This window comes from Phragmites australis, chromosome 14 (assembly GCF_958298935.1).
Source record: "Phragmites australis chromosome 14, lpPhrAust1.1, whole genome shotgun sequence".
NCBI classification, from domain to species: Eukaryota; Viridiplantae; Streptophyta; class Magnoliopsida; order Poales; family Poaceae; genus Phragmites; species Phragmites australis.
Window position 1 is genome coordinate 15,164,105 of NC_084934.1, and position 15,999 is coordinate 15,180,103.

At 42.4% G+C, this 15,999-nt stretch overlaps 1 protein-coding gene and 1 pseudogene across 1 annotated transcript; one reads left to right on the forward strand and one right to left on the reverse strand.

Moving 5' to 3' along the window:
* The first annotated feature begins 239 nt into the window (after positions 1–239).
* On the forward strand, positions 240–3,656 carry LOC133890030 (ATP synthase subunit d, mitochondrial-like; annotated as a pseudogene).
* Positions 3,657–13,106: 9,450 nt separating this feature from the next.
* On the reverse strand, positions 13,107–14,417 carry LOC133891420 (aquaporin PIP2-6-like). Its single transcript, XM_062332136.1, has 3 exons — positions 13,720–14,417; positions 13,474–13,614; positions 13,107–13,353 (listed from the first exon to the last, which is right to left on the reverse strand). Exons 1-3 carry the CDS (start codon positions 14,326–14,328, stop codon positions 13,243–13,245), a joined length of 861 nt encoding a protein of 286 aa, XP_062188120.1. The 5' UTR covers positions 14,329–14,417; the 3' UTR covers positions 13,107–13,242.
* Positions 14,418–15,999: the final 1,582 nt, after the last annotated feature.

Sequence of the window (15,999 nt, forward strand, 5' to 3'; positions counted from 1 at the left end):
TTTTCAGTACCTCAAGTACCAGAATCGATTTTTCGGTATTTGATGTGTCGAATACCAATACTAGATTTATAAATATGTTAATATATTATCTATTTTAACAAATACTATTCTGTTACCTATTTTTAATTTTTTGCGACTGTTGTGTAATCTTCGATTTTTTTATGAGGGGAACGTAAAGGGTTGTTGGTGAAGTACTGAAGCAGGAAGCCCTTGTTTCATAACATCCTAGCGCAGCTACAGACGGCCTGGCCCAACCTCGTCTATCTTCTCTCACGTTGGGCCCGTTTTGAGCTCACCAGAACGAAAGGAATGGAGAGCCAGTCACCATCCGCAAACGCAGATCGGAGCAGTTCGGCGGCGGCGGGCGGTGTGAGGAGGGGCGAGCGAGATGAGCGGGAACGGGGTGGCGAAGAAGGTGGCGGACGCAGCGGCAAAGGTCGGCAAGGCGATCGACTGGGACGGCATCGAAGATGCTCGTCTCCGAGGAGGCCCGCAAGGAGTTCGCCACCCTCCGCCGCACCTTTGAGGACGTCAACCACCAGCTCCGGACCAAGTTCTCCCAGGTACCTGTCTCATCTCCTCCCGCCCGATCTAGCCATCCTAGGGTTTTAGTTTTGCCGATCAGCAACGTATAGCATCCCGGAAAGTAGTGGAATCAGGGGCATTTGCTGATCGGAAACAGGGGGGAAGCGTTGGCGTTCCGTCCCTGTGATTGAGACCACCTGCATTAAGGTGGATTGCGTTTCAGACTTAATATGATGGATATAATGCAACCGCGCTTAGGTGTGAACTGAACACATTTCAATAGATTGGTGAAAACCCAGGTCTATGCGGCTGCATTTCTACGAACAAAGCAAGACCGTGTGTTGCTACTTGCTAGTACCAAAGCAGATGATGCCTAATGTAGGTTCGGCGAGTAGCCTGTTATGACATGCCGATTGCAAGATGTATAAGCTCTGTATTTCAGGGGTTTGTGTGTGGTTATCATTGGATGATGATATCAAAAGAACTGGTAGTGTGCATCGCAATTTTGGATGTCATATCTTAGAGTTGGCATATCGGATGACTGTTGATTTGCACCATGTAGTATGTTCTGGGTAACTTTCCATTTTGTGACAGGCCTGCATCAAATAATTGCTGATTCTGTTTTGCTTTCAATAATTGTATTGGCAATATGTAAGCTATTACCAACAGAAAGGGGTACAGGCGTATGGCTTATTTCACATCTGATGTAATCCATCAGAACAAAAGATTTACCATATCGTTTTGATGTTCATGATTAGAAGCGCAAAGATACCTATTACACCGTGACAAGCAGCATTGCATATATGAAGTAAATAGTCCTCTGATATGTTAAATGTTTGTAGTCCTATTTCATTGAAGTTGTGTGTTGTTTTGGTTGAAATGTCCTTGGCAACCTTGGAGACATTCATTATCCCTTCTGACATTTTGGCCTTTCGGGTGTCCGTCTCTGTATTTGTTCTGTTATTATTGCAGGAACCCCAGCCAATTGACTGGGAGTACTACAAAAAAGGAATTGGATCAAAAGTTGTTGATATGTATAAGGAGGCTTATGAAAGTATGAGTTCACCTCTCCATCTTTTATGTGTTTCTCGGGACTGTTATTGAATTTCAAGCAAACTGGTTTTAATACCATTTACGATTTACAACTTGTGATTGATGTGTAATTTGGAACATTGATTATGACATCAGATGTAACTTGCTTATACTTTGTTTGGAAAGATTGATCACAGTATTGTCTGAATGATGGGTGCTTCATGTGTGCATTCTAATATAGGGTAGTTTTTAGAAACTGTATGTTACAGTTTTGTTCGGTTAGAGAAATTCAGTTGAAAGTTGACAGTTTCTGTTGCTCTTTGTAAATCAGCTACTGAAAATAGGCTGTATGGATGTCGCATTACAAGTTACAACCATGAACTCTAAGATGGACCTAGATTTAAGGCTTATCAAATGATTTAGTCTTTGAGGTTTCAGATATTCTTATGGTTCTATGCACTTTTCATCCATCAAACCTCTTATTGAGATACCAATCATGAAAACGATGCAGGCTTAGAGATCCCCAAGTATGTTGACACAGTCACTCCTCAGTACAAGCCAAAGTTTGACGCTCTGGTGAGGATTCACTCTTCTCTTGATATTTTTCACCTTCCTATTCTGTGCTGATTGTCACAGCTTTTCTAAACTGAATTGTCACTTCGAGTGTTGCCCCGTTCAGATATTAATGAAATTTCCTGTATCTGTATGATATGTGTAGGTGATCGAACTGAAGGAAGCGGAAAAGGCATCACTAAAGGAGTCAGAGAGGATAGAGAAGGAAATTGCTGAAATGAAGGAGATGAAGGTGGGTTGATCTTGAACAAACATGGAACATGCTGCTTTTACATTTATTCTAACATCTTGTTTACACACAGAGAAAAAGATCAGCACAATGACAGCAGACGAGTACTTTGAGAAGCACCCTGAACTCAAACAGAAGTTTGATGACGAGATCCGTAACGATTACTGGGGATACTAAGGAGCTTCCACATCACCCTTCTTTGGAATAACCAGTAATATTTCTTTGCCCCTATGAGTTCGGAAGTTGGCCATCGAAACTTGATGATTCGTGTGGCATGGGGACACGGGGCATGTCTGAGTTCAACTAACTCGGCTGTTTTTTTATACAATGGTTGGACCTCATCATTTTGAGGGTCGTGAGCTTCTGTCCTATGAAAATTTTGTTTTTGTGCTTGGGTTCCTTCAAAGATTACGATAATTTCTTCAGGTCTTGATTACTGGCATCTAATTTCCAAGTCCAGCTCCTGAGACGTGCCTGAAACTGAGACTTGCTTTCCTAGTTGCCATGTGGAGTAATGTACTAGTGCCTAGTGACCCGCTTTGAGGATTTACCTGAGGGAGATGTCTGTACCACTGTAGGATCTCGTCAGGCTGTTAGTTTATCAAAACTTGTGCACTGAAGGTTCACCCTGAGATTCCTAACATACTAGGTCCTGTGGTCGGCAAACTTATCGAGGATGTGACGGCCGAAGCGATAAACAAGTTGAGATCTTCAACAGTACAGTTGGTTGTGAAACTGCAACCGGAAGATTCCTATGGTCGGCAATTTTTTGCAGGATGTGATGGTTGAGACAACAAACAAGTTCAGTTCATCCACATTTGGTGCATCGCCGTCGCCAACACCCCAGGGCCCGCATATTTCGAAAGTTACATCTCAAGGCAAAAAGATATGCTATTTCAACTGGCCACCGTCATGAACTGGCGAAAACCACAGAAGCCTCCGCTAAAAATACATATATGGTTTCGTCCAGCCAGACAAGGACCTGTGAACGAACAGGAGCCAGAAGATGAAAACCTCTGGGAGTTTGGACCTAAACAAAGGGGGTTTGCACTGACGCATTCTTTGTTTGATGTTTACTGTTTCTTCGTCATTAGATTAAGATAATAACTAATAAAGGCGATGTAAATCTATAAAATGTAGCTTAGATACGCTAGTTGATCAGCTCATCTTTCTCTGCGTATAGTATTAAGGTGGATTATGATAATTGATGTGAGTAGAAATTGATTAGAGTGTGAAAATACTTGTATTTATTAACTGAGTGAATGTTTACATACATAGCAAGTGAATGGATAGGATAAGCACCCGCTGGGGAAGTCAGTAACCCAACGGGTGTCTTTACATTGAATAACTGCCTAATGCAGTTATTGTCTAATTGATCACGCTTTTACAATTTTGGAATGTTGGTTTGTAACACTCCTTTTGATCAATTATTCCAAATATAAACTTCTTGTTAGAGCTCTTTTAAAAACTCTGTGAAAAAAATATGACGAGAAAATAATATATTGATATACCACTAAAACTCCTTTAAAACCTAATGAAAAAGTAATAAAAAATGATATGACATATATTGATTATTGTTTTATTGAGACTCATATGAGAAACCTAAATAGGAAAAACTCATTTGTGAGATTAGAGAACCATAACTATGATCTATGGATCATATTAAAACCTTTGATAAACCTCTTGAAAAAATAGGAAGAATAAAGTAGATATTACTTCATTAAAAATCTTATATGAGAAATCGTATAGGAAAAACTCATAAAAAAAATAGTGCAATATAATATAAATATGTTATTATTTAGGGATCAACTCCCTCTGAACCTTCCAAATCTTGCAGTCGTCGCATACTAATTCAATGAATACATCTTTGGAATGTGGAAGCTGATAAGAACTTAGTGAACAAATTAGTGAGATTATCACGTAACTTAGTTTGCAAAATTTCTATCTCTCTATTATTTTGTAATTCATGGGGATAGAACATTTTAGGAGAATATGTTTGGTTATATTGTTTTTTATGTAACATGTTTGCATTTGAGCAATGTATGCAGAATTATCTTCATGGATAATTGTTAGTGATTTTAATAGAACTAATACCATATAATTATTGTATGTGGTTTATCATTCTGCGAAGCCACACACATTCACATGATGCTTCATATAATGTAATTATTTCAAAATAATTTATGGATGTAGCCACAAGCGTCTGTTTTGAAGACTTACATGAAATGACTGTTCTATCATATAAGAACATGAAGCCTGTTTATGATCTGGTATTATAGAGATCTAATAAGTAACCAGCGTCAGTGTATCCAATTGTATTCATATCTTGATTTCTTTGAAAGAAAAGACCAAGATCTATGGTGCCTTGAAGATATCGAAAGATATTTTTGACTTTCGCCCAATGGTGTTTAGTTAGAGCAACGCTATGCCTAGCTAGTAAGTTTACTGTAAATACGATATCAGGCCTGGTACAATTTGCAAGATATATAAGCGCTCCAATGCTACTGAAATAAGGAACTTCAGGTCCTATTATCTCTTCTCCTTCCTCCCGTGGTATAAGTGGATCTTTCTCCATATCAAGAGATCGAACAACCATAAGAGTGTTGGATGGATATGATTTGTCCATATTGTATTTTTCAAAATTTTCTGGGTATATACGGCTTAGTGTACTAGAATACTTGAAGGAAGATGTTCGAGTTTATACCCAAGCAAAATTTGGTTTTACTCAAATTCTTAATTTCAAATTCCATCTTAAAATGATTGCGTGCTTCATCTATATCTTCTGTATTTCCAATGATATTTAGATCATTAACGTATACAGAGATGATGCAAAATCCTATTGAGAAATTTTTTATGAAAACACATGGACAATCATCATTGTTGGAGTATCACATTCTTCTTAATTGCTTTAATTCATATAGTGACTTTTTAAGCTTTACATAATACATGTTGCAATTTGTGTTTGGATTCAGAATGTCTATTCCTTCGGGGACTTTTATATATGTCCAAATCAAGTAACCCATATAGGTATGCAGTCACTACATCCATCAACTGTATAGATAGATGATTTTGAACTGCCAATGAAATTAGATATCGGAACATGATTCCATTCATTACTGGAGAATAAGTCTAATTGAAATCAATATCGGGTCTCTGTGTGAACCCTTGTGCTACAAGCTTCGCTTTATATCTCACTACCTCATTGTTTTCGTTCCGTTTGCGGACGAAAATCCACTTGTATCCCACAGGGAAAATGTTACGAGCAGTAGGTATTACTGATGTGAATACCTCTCTTTTGGAGAGGGAGATCAATTCTGTCTGAATTGCATTCTTCCATTGTGTCTAGTTCGAGCGCTTGTGGCACTCTGCCATGGTCTTGGGATCTGTATCATTGTGAAGGTTATTTGCAATCTTTGAGTAGAAATAAGTGTAAAAAATTATAGTCTTTTGCTCAAATGGTTCTCCAGAATCAATATAATTGATGGAAATTTCATCTACCCTTTTTAGCTCATCATGATTGCCCATTATGATAGAGTCAGGGTGTTCCGATGTTTCAGTATTAGTATTTGTGTGCACAGTTAATCTGGGATGTGGATGCTAATCATCTACTGAATGTATAATATCCATAAGCCTCGGGTATTTTTTAACTTGACACTGATTTGCATTTACTGTTTTGGATGAGTGATTCCTCTGTTTCCGTGGTAGATTGAAAAAAGCTTTATCCTTTGTGACTGTACTTCTCCTCCTTTTATTTTGATTTTGATGTTGAGTGGTTTTATTTGGTACCTCTACTCTTTCTAGCTTATTCCTAGCAAGGATATATGATTTAGTGACAACTTTGTTATTAGTAAATGCATATGGTAGGTTATTTGTAATATGTTGTAAATTTATGATTCTCTAAACTTGGAGTTCATATTCTTTAGTACATGGATCTGAGGAGGAAATATCTATGGCATTTCAATTGATTTCCTGGCATTCTTTCTGGTACATGAAATTTCTCCCTAATGCCGGAAAATATTCCTCATCAAATATACAATCAGCGTACTAGGCTGTAAATAGGTCTCATGTGAGGGGCTCGATGTATTCTATGATAGACAGGGAGTTATACCCAACATAGATCCCTAATTTCCTGTGTAGGTCCATTGATATATGCTGCGGTGGTGAATCGGTATGTATACATCGTAACCAAATTTTCGCAGATGAGAAATGCTAGGAGGATATCCAAGTACTAACTGCTGTGGGAAAGCTGTGTGATATGTAGTTGGTTGCAATTGAATTAAGTCAGCATCGTGTAAGATTGTATGACCCAACATGAAGTTGGTAAATCACAATTATATAATAATGGTCGTGCAATAAGCTTGACTCTCTTGATAAGAGATTCAGCCAAACCATTTTGAGTATGGACGTTTGATATTGAATGTTAGACTTGAATTCCTAGGGCTATACAATAATCATTGAAAGCACATGTGGTGAATTCAGCCACATTGTCCCTTCAAATAGATTGTATCTTATGTTTAGGATAATGTTCTCGTAATTTAATAATTTGAGCAATTATTTTGGCAAAAATATGGTTTCGTGTGGACAAAAGACACACATGTGACCGTCGTGTAGATACGTCAATGAGAACCATAAAGTACCTAAACGGTCTGGATAATTGTTGGATTGGACCACATATATCGCTTTGAATGCGTTCAAGGAATTTGAATGGTTCAACCTAGATTTTAAGGTGCGAGGGCCTTAAAGTCAATTTTTCTGTGACACATGCAGTGCATATAAAATCCGAAGATTGTGAAATTTGACAATATTCATGCCATGACCAATTGAATTGTTGATAAATTTTCACGTCATCCCAACGCCAGGATGACTAAGGTGATCATGCCATATTTGGAATGTGTCAACATTCTGAAAAATTACCTTATACGCAACATGTGGTACGGGTTTGATGTATGTGTAATACAATCCTAAAGATAAAGAGGGAATTTTTTTTCTAATATTTGTTTAGCATATACATTATTTTTGGTAATGAGGAGATATTTCTCTTTGTTGTCATCATGTGTTTCGATATGGAAACCATTTTGATAGATTTCTTGATAACTCAGGAGGGTACATGTTGAATCTGGATACAATAGTGAATCATCGATTGTTATTTGAGTACCCATAGGGAGAGTGATTATAGCGCGACCAGAACCAACAATCATAGCATTGCATCCAGCGATTGTCAAAACATTTCCTTTACTCTTTTTAAGAGTTTGAAAATATTTAGTTTTCTTAAGTATAGAGTTAGTGGTACAACTATCTACTAAGCACATTTTCTCTTCCATCGGATTGTTCCCCGTAGACATCTATATATAAAAATAGAGAATTTAAAGTGAAATTCTTCATAGATATATAGAATACATACAACTTTATTGAGTATCAATGTGCTGATACATTATTGAAATATACAATATAGTATATAAGGACAACAACCTATTACAACACTATGTAGGACATAGATATATCAATATCTAATTAATTAGGAGACTAATTGAGGTCTCCAAATAAGTTGTTGGAAGCAAATTCCATGATCATGTTGTCCGTGCTCTCAAGGTCCTCTTACTGCTGCAGAGTAATGTCGTTGTCTAGTTCTGGAGGAATGCTTTGGGAAAAACTGGCTTTCCTGGTGGTGTTAGGTTTAAGATTGAAATGCACTTCAAAGCTTTCACCTTGAGCTAGTCGACTTCGTCCAACGGACTTGAGGTAGAGATCAATCAAGTGTCTTAGGGTGCGGTATTTCTTAGTTGTGTGGCTGTAGCAACCACATTTACGATAAATATCATATTTGTCTTTGTTGTTCTTGGAAATGCCCTTCTTGTTGTGTCCATGGAATTTCATCTTCTTGTTGCGATGATTCTTTCCATTGAAGTTCTTTGGGCGACGTTTGTTGCTGTCGAACTTCTTGGTATTCTGAATATTAGAGTTAACTTCAGGTAAAGGAACAATGCCTATAGGATGCTGGTGATGATTCTTCAAAAAAATCTCTTCATGCTTTTCAGCTTAAAGTAAAGTGTGAATTAATTTAGAATAGTGCTGGTAATTCCTAGCACAATATTGTTGTCGCAATACCCTATGGATAGGAAGCATTGTAGATAAAGTTTTTTTTTAATTTTCTTCGCATTTGTGGGAGATTTGTCACAAAATAGCAACCTAGAGCAAATCTTGTGAACATCATTGTTGTATTCTCCAATGGACTTAAAGTCTTGGAGGTGAATGTTAGACCACTCACGTTGTGCTTCAGGCAGGATGATTACCTTCTGCTGTTCATAACACTCTTTAAGCAAGTTCCATAGATGATATGAATTTTCATCCATCAAGTATTTAGATTTTAAATCTAGATGAAGATGGCACCTTATGTAGTATAAAACCCCATACTTGATTTGATCTTGAAGTAGCGGATCTCCTTCTTGGGGAGGATTAATCGTTGTTGTGAGTCTGCGGGACGATAGACTTACCTTCATATCCATCGCCCAAGTTAGATAGTTTTTTGCCATCTAACTCGAGTTTGTCGAACTCAACGTTGGATATTTTGTCCTACAAAATGGACAATGATTGAATGAATTTACACCATGGGTAAATTGAAGAATCATAGTATTGTTGTAATTAATGCAAAATTTGTAAAGTCAAGTTGAGACTTGAATTATATAGTGTAGATCTCAAATTATGTTGCGAACACATTGAAGGTAGTCACCTAAATGGTGTAGACCTCTCAGTAGTGGGGCAATAATCTGTAACTATACAGTAGATGTCATGAATCTCACTGTCTTGTGTTATGCTAATATGTGTTAACACTTCGAAGATAATCACCAAAATGGTGTAGACCTTGTTTAATTCATACTCAACTTGGTACACACATTGAGGATAGTCACTATATGGTAAACATAGTGTAGATCCCGCATTAGTACTTAGGTACTACCTTGTGTATGGCCAATATGAGATAAGAATTAAGGTAATCATCTGCAAAGGTGTAGACCTAGGGATGTCAATGGGGACCCGATCCTCGATTCCCCGCGGGGAATTCTCCTTTTAGGGGACTGGGATGGGGAGATTTCATCACCCGTGGGGATATAAATGGTACAAATCGTATTCCCGTCGGGTCTAGTGGGGAGGGGTATGGGGAAGCATTCATCGTCCCCGTTTCCCCACGGGGACCCGTTTTGGCCCAGCGGTGGTGGCCCAGGCGTGTGCGACCTGCCCAGGCGGGGGCCAGATGCGCGGCCCAGGCAGGCACGGCCTGGTGCCGTGGCATGGTGTGGGTCGGCCCAGTGGGTGGCCTCAGCCCAGTGGGCTGCCTCGACCCAGGTGGACGGGGACGGGTTCCCGTCGGGTCTCCATTCCCCGTGCAGGGACGGGGATGGGGAGAAAATAGTCCCCGTGAGCGGGAGCGGGGATGGGGATGGGGAATTTTTCTTCGTGCGGGGACAGGGATGAGGAGCCAGTCCACCGGCCTGTGGACCTAGACAACTTGGGCTCCGGCGTGTTAGGCCTTTCGACCCAAGGCCCGACCGGGCTTCCCCTCCCACGCCGTATAAAAAAGGGGAGAGGCCGACGGTTAGGGTTGCAAACCACATTGTAGCCGCCGCCGCCGCTGTTGAAGGGCCGAAGCTGAGCTGGCCTTGTGTGGTGGTCACCATGGACCACCATGGTGCTGTCACCGCTAGAGATGGGCCGGAGCCAAGCCGGTCGAGATGGAGGCCATGCCACCAGAGATGGGAGCGCCGATGCAAGCGCATCACTGTGCCGTCTTGGAGCGCTTGGGGGCCGATGCACTGTCGGATCTAGGAGGGGCCATGTCGTCAACATTGAGAGTCGGGCTTGCGACGTTGAGAAGTTGGGATGCAAGACGCGGGCACAGGGATCCATCACCTTCTTCGTGGTGCCTGTGAGGGCATCGGCGTTAGGGGTGCGCCTCCCCCTTCCCCCTCACATGAGCGAATGAAGGGACTCGAAAGCCCCTTTCCCCATGCATGCGCGCACGTTTGGGTACCCTTAGGCACCGTCGGAGGGGAGGCCGAGGGCCGCGGGGGCCCATGACCTCGGGCAGAGGCCTGGACGACAGTTGGCCACCGTTGTCGTAGTGCGACGGAGGCGTCAGTACGGTGTTGCAATAGAGGAAGATGTCATGGCCATCAAGTTCAAATCTGGGATAACCTGTGGAGGAGTGGTAGGCAAAGGCGTATGAGGGATGTAATCCTCGAGATCTTCCTCTTTCAAGGAGGACACCACCGTCGTCAGGCTGCTGAAGAGAAGGACCGTGCTGTTGCACACTACCATTATGGGCGGTGGGCCAGAGCCGACCCCCGTTGTGGTGGTAGCTGCCACCGTGAAGGATCCCACGCCAATGGCCAATGTTGCTGGTGGCCTAACTCCAAAGGAGAAGGGCAACAGGGGCAGCAAGGCTGGAGGCGGTGAGGTTGGTGGCGGGACGGTAGCAGGGCCACTGTTGCAGCCATAGTGGCCACGAGCAGCACAACAGTGTGGACGACGACGGGAACGACGAGGGCATGAACGAAGTAGCAGAATGACGACGACAAAGTCCGAAGAAGCAGGTATGCCATGTATGGGACATAATGGATGCGCCATGCTCACCTTCTTGGATAGGCCTTCATGCCTCTCTGTTCTTGATTGTTGTGCCGATCAGTGGTAGAACTAGTGTGCTGATAACATGAATGTTTACATATATAGCAAGTGAATAGAAGGGATATACACCCGTTGGGGAAGGCGGTAACCCAATGAGTGCCTTTACATTGATTAACTACCTAATGCAGCTACTGTCTAATTGATCACACTTTTTACAATTTTGTAATGTTGGTTTGTAACAATAATCTCGCTTGATCTGCTGTTATTCTAAAGCATATTACAAAAGAAGATATGTTCCAGATAATCTCTACTATATAAAATACAAGTTGGTTCCCGCGTTATTTCTTCCCCTACTCTCCACCCATCTAATAAAAACACTTAAAATTCGAATAATTTATCTAGTTTTGCCATTCATCCTAGTCCTACAGTCTCCTCGTCTGTTATCGGTTACGGATATAAGACCTATTTTACTAATAAAAATAAATAAAGAAATTATGAAAAATTAGCGAATAATCTCATCATCCTCTTTTAGATCTAATTTGAAATTAAACTATGACATCGCTCATTATTTCCGACGTATTCATTCGGCAGAGTTCCCATAAGTACCCACATCCCCATACCTTAACTTATGTTTGATGTTACCATATTCAATATTTAAGTTTTTATTGTAACACATGCACATTTAGCTAGTAGTAAATATGGGAGCAGTTCTTCCAAACTTTTCATGTCAGAGAAAATATGGAAGGGCCAATTATCACATGACAAAGTGGTTAAACTTTTGGATGTCTGCACGGACATAAACATGCCATTATTTAGCAGCATGTGACAAAAAAGCATACGCATTATTGTAAAACATAAGTAACATAATACTGGTGCCATTATATATATATATATATATATATATATATATATATATATATATATATATATATATATATATATACATACATATATAAAGAAAGAACTATCCATCATTTTAAAGAAAGAAGCATACACAAAAAAACTATTCATATGTGTAAACAAATCATTGCACACGGAAAAAGCAAATCGATGAGGGCTCACGAAGATGGATCATAAAATGATTCGCAGCAGCAGAAATGTGTAGCCTTGAGACCAATCGGATGCAGAAAATTAGCACAATCTCAGAAAAAGAAGAATCAATTAAAATGATGTAAAGCACATAAATATAAATTTAGAAGCAAATTGCTGCAACCAGAAAAAGAAATCAGTACAAATTTAGAAGAAAATTGCAGCGTTGCTCCCCTAGTTCCAAATTTGATGCCCTCCTACAGGGAATGAGGTCCTCGCAGCCCAAATTGACACCCTCCTCGGGGGATCGAGCTTCTCGCCGCCTAAATCGATGGCCTACCACCGGGACCCGGCTCCTCAACCCCAGGATTGAGCTTCTCATATCAAAACTGGACTCCATGCCTCAAAATCGGGCAAATCGAACCCTCGTCATTGGGGACGACCTCCTCCGCAACCTGGTCGAGCTTCACATTGTCGACAGATTTGGCTCCATGGCGCCCAAATCAAGCAAAATGGGCTCCACGCTGCATGAGCATGCCCTAGCAACTGGAGCCCGATCACGGAGAAGATATAGAAGAGAACGTGCTCATCTTTCGCGGCGGCGGCGGTAGTACATAGCTCCTAGCCCTGAACGGCGAAGAAGCCCAACCTGTGCATGTGGGAACATAATTGAAGCAGCAAGCTCGATTTTAACATAGCTATGAAGGACAGGGGAGCTTCAAATGAGAGAGAGAGCGAACAATACGATAGAGGAAGAAACTTGGATAGAGAAAAGGGGCGTTCTATCGGAAGAGTATAAGGTAATGGGGAGATAAAGGAAATGGAAAAGGATGGCATGGGACCCACCATCTAGAGTCCTTGGTCAACAAGCTCCTGTACGCACCTCGCGTCGCTTCATACAAACTCCATCAGACGGTTGGCTGGGCGTGCGGATGGGAGAGCGGATGCCTGCACTGTCATAAACAAGCCATTACCTAAACTTTTATACGATTTGCATTCCTCCATGTTTATTGATTGACTTGAAACTAGAAGAAGGGCACACACGCGCGGACAAAGCTACACTTGCTTTCCAGAGCACACACACAAACACCGACAGCTGCTGCAGCACTGCATGCTGCACACTTCAAGCTACTGCTACTACACTAACCACGCTGGTGCTCTCCCTCTCCGTGCACCTTAAACTCCGGCGGAGGGGAGGAGCCCAGTCGTCACGTCCGCCGCCGCCGAGGTAGGCCGGCCTAGGTATTGCTCCGGAAGGAGCCGTAACCCCTGGCGCTGGCGCGGAGGACGATCTGGTGGTACAGCGCCGCGATTGCCGCGCCGATGAACGGACCCACCCAGAAGATCCACTGCACCAATGAACAAATGTAGCGATGATGTCAATTCGTTTCAGGACAATCGATGAAACCATAACCGCCAGCGTACAGCCAGCTTCTGCAATTTTACACAATGTGGGGAATGAGACATACCTGGTCGCTCCAGGCCTTGTTGTTGTTGTACACGACGGCGGCGCCGAGGCTCCTCGCCGGGTTGATCCCCGTGCCGGTGATCGGGATCGTCGCCAGGTGCACCATGAACACAGCGAACCCGATCGGCAGCGGCGCCAGCACCTTTAGTTCGTTCGTTGCAATGGCAAGAGGCAAATGCATCAGCACGGCAAGTTCTTGCAACGTGCAAAATCACACTTCAAGTGTGTGCATCTATAATGCATTTACCGGAACGTGGGAGTCGCGGGCGTTGCGCTTGGGGTCGGTGGCGGAGAAGACGGTGTACACGAGCACAAAGGTGCCGATGATCTCGGCGGCGAGCCCGGTGTCGGTGGAGTACCCGGAGGCGAGCTCGTTGGCGCCGCCGCCGTAGCTCGTGTAGAAGCCGCTCTGGAACCCCTTGACGAGCGCAACGCCGCAGATGGCGCCGAGGCACTGCGCGGCCATGTACAGCACCGCGCGCACCAGGGACACTTTGCGTGCCAGGAAGAGGCCAAAGGTCACCGCCGGGTTGATGTGGCCACCCGAGATCCCCGCAGTGCAGTAGACGAGGATGAAGATCATGCCGCCGAATGCCCAGGCGATGCCGAGGATGCCCACGCCGCCGCACGCCGCGTCAGGGCCCGACGCCGACGCGTCCGTCTGGTGCTTGTACCCGATCACCGTCGCTACCGTGATGTACAGGAACAGCAGCGTGGCCACGAACTCGGCGATCACGGCGCGGTACAGGGACCACTTGCCGAGCTCGTCGATGTCGATCACGGGCGCCGCCGGCGGGTCCGCGTAAGCACGGGCGCCGCCGGCCGCGAGAGTGGACACGTCCACCTCCTTGCCCATTTGAGCTGCGCGAGAATTAGATGTTACTAGAAGCTAGTGTAGAAGAGAGCAAGAGCTGCTTGAGAAGCTTGTGTTGTGGCTTTGGGCCTGTGATGCAGGGTATTTATAGGGGTTTTAGGAGGAGCGGTTGATTCCATTGCATGAGGGTTTAAGCCGCAATGCATATTTTTCTCTTAACTTTAGAAAGTTTGGGTGCTCATGGGTTTAAGGAGGGATCGTGAGCGTTTCCTTGTATGTCTTACAAGGTCATCGTACTTGGTTGGATGGGGCCACCCAGCCCAAACATAGTCCTCAATTTTTAAGCTTCATCTTACTGAGTAGCAATAATGAATTATGTATATGGTATTCATGCTCTATTTCCATTCTTTGTTAGTCTAACAAAGCAAAAAAAAAAAGGTTTTAGGATTTAGTGGAGAATGCAGTCTTCATATTGCAGGCATCAACAAGAACGCGTGGCTTACTTCACTACGAAACTGTTTACTAATTATTTGAAAAACACTGGTATAACTGGTAAGTGCACACATACTCATACCATAACATGTATATACTCACACAACACTTACCGAAGATTGAATCGTGTCTCATTATCGACCGGTACATCATCTACTACTAAAAAAAAATTCACTTTAATGAGATACATAAGAGCAAACGTGAGATTTGACCCCTCGTGAGTAGAGAATACAACCAGCTTCAATAACTATTCAGGCCAAGACTTGATTCTCGAAACTGTTCGATAATTGGCTAACAATAACTAGTGAACATTCACTACTATGCAAATCGTAGACTCCAATGCCACTTCTTTTTTTTTTTTTGCAAAATTTCTATGAATTTCCTACATAGGGAAGAAACTTAAGCAAGCCCTAAACAATTTTTACTATTTTAACTTGATGCATAGTGATAGAAGCTTGCACCGATAACCACCAAGAAACAATCCAGCTGGTCATAACTAAATGTACCAGATTTCTTGCCTCGAAAAAGAATGTATCAGATTTCGTACCTCGAAATAAAATGTACCAGATTCCTTACATTTTCCAAAAACATTAATATTTCGATTAAATTTAGTTAAATTTCATCTTCAAACATTACTTTCACTCAACATATATGTGGAGTACTAGAAATGCAGTAGCAGCACTAATTTTTTCTTAATACTGCAATACTGTACTTGATGTGGTCGTATTACTGAAGAATATCCCATATGTTCCATACCTTTTTCTTAATGCTGGATAAGGTTATAATGGAGGCTCCTAAACTAAAACTCATGATTGCTAGTAGTTTGTCCAGAGAGCCGCCCAACACCGACCATAATCCTCATGTCGCTCTTCTTGTGGCCATTTCGGCTCATCCTGTGGCCATCACTAACAGCCCCCTAATGGAATAAAATTAGGTCGCCGTCAGAGATTTAACTAACAAAGACAGCGAAAAAGCTTAGCCACACTAATGCAGCGTTTGTTGGTGTTTGTCATGCTGAACCGGAGGTTCAATTCCGTCCACAAGGGAATGAAAAACAAAGAAGTTGCCACCACTTGGGCTGGAAATTCTGGACCTGGTTTGGATTCTTTATGTTCTTGGCTACCGTTTGGTGTGAGGAGTGTTGGCCGAATCAGATCCATCCATGCGGATCAAGTTGGGTGGAAAAGGCATGCTGACCAAAGGAGATGCAGGACCGAGAAC

Coding starts and splice junctions, on each gene's coding strand:
- LOC133891420 (XM_062332136.1), bottom strand. CDS start 14,328: ATGGGCAAGGAGGTGGACGTGTCCACTCTCGCGGCCGGCGGCGCCCGT. Junction 13,615..13,719: donor CCCGCGACTCCCACGTTCCG/GTAAATGCATTA, acceptor AACGAACTAAAG/GTGCTGGCGCCGCTGCCGAT. Junction 13,354..13,473: donor ACAAGGCCTGGAGCGACCAG/GTATGTCTCATT, acceptor TCATTGGTGCAG/TGGATCTTCTGGGTGGGTCC.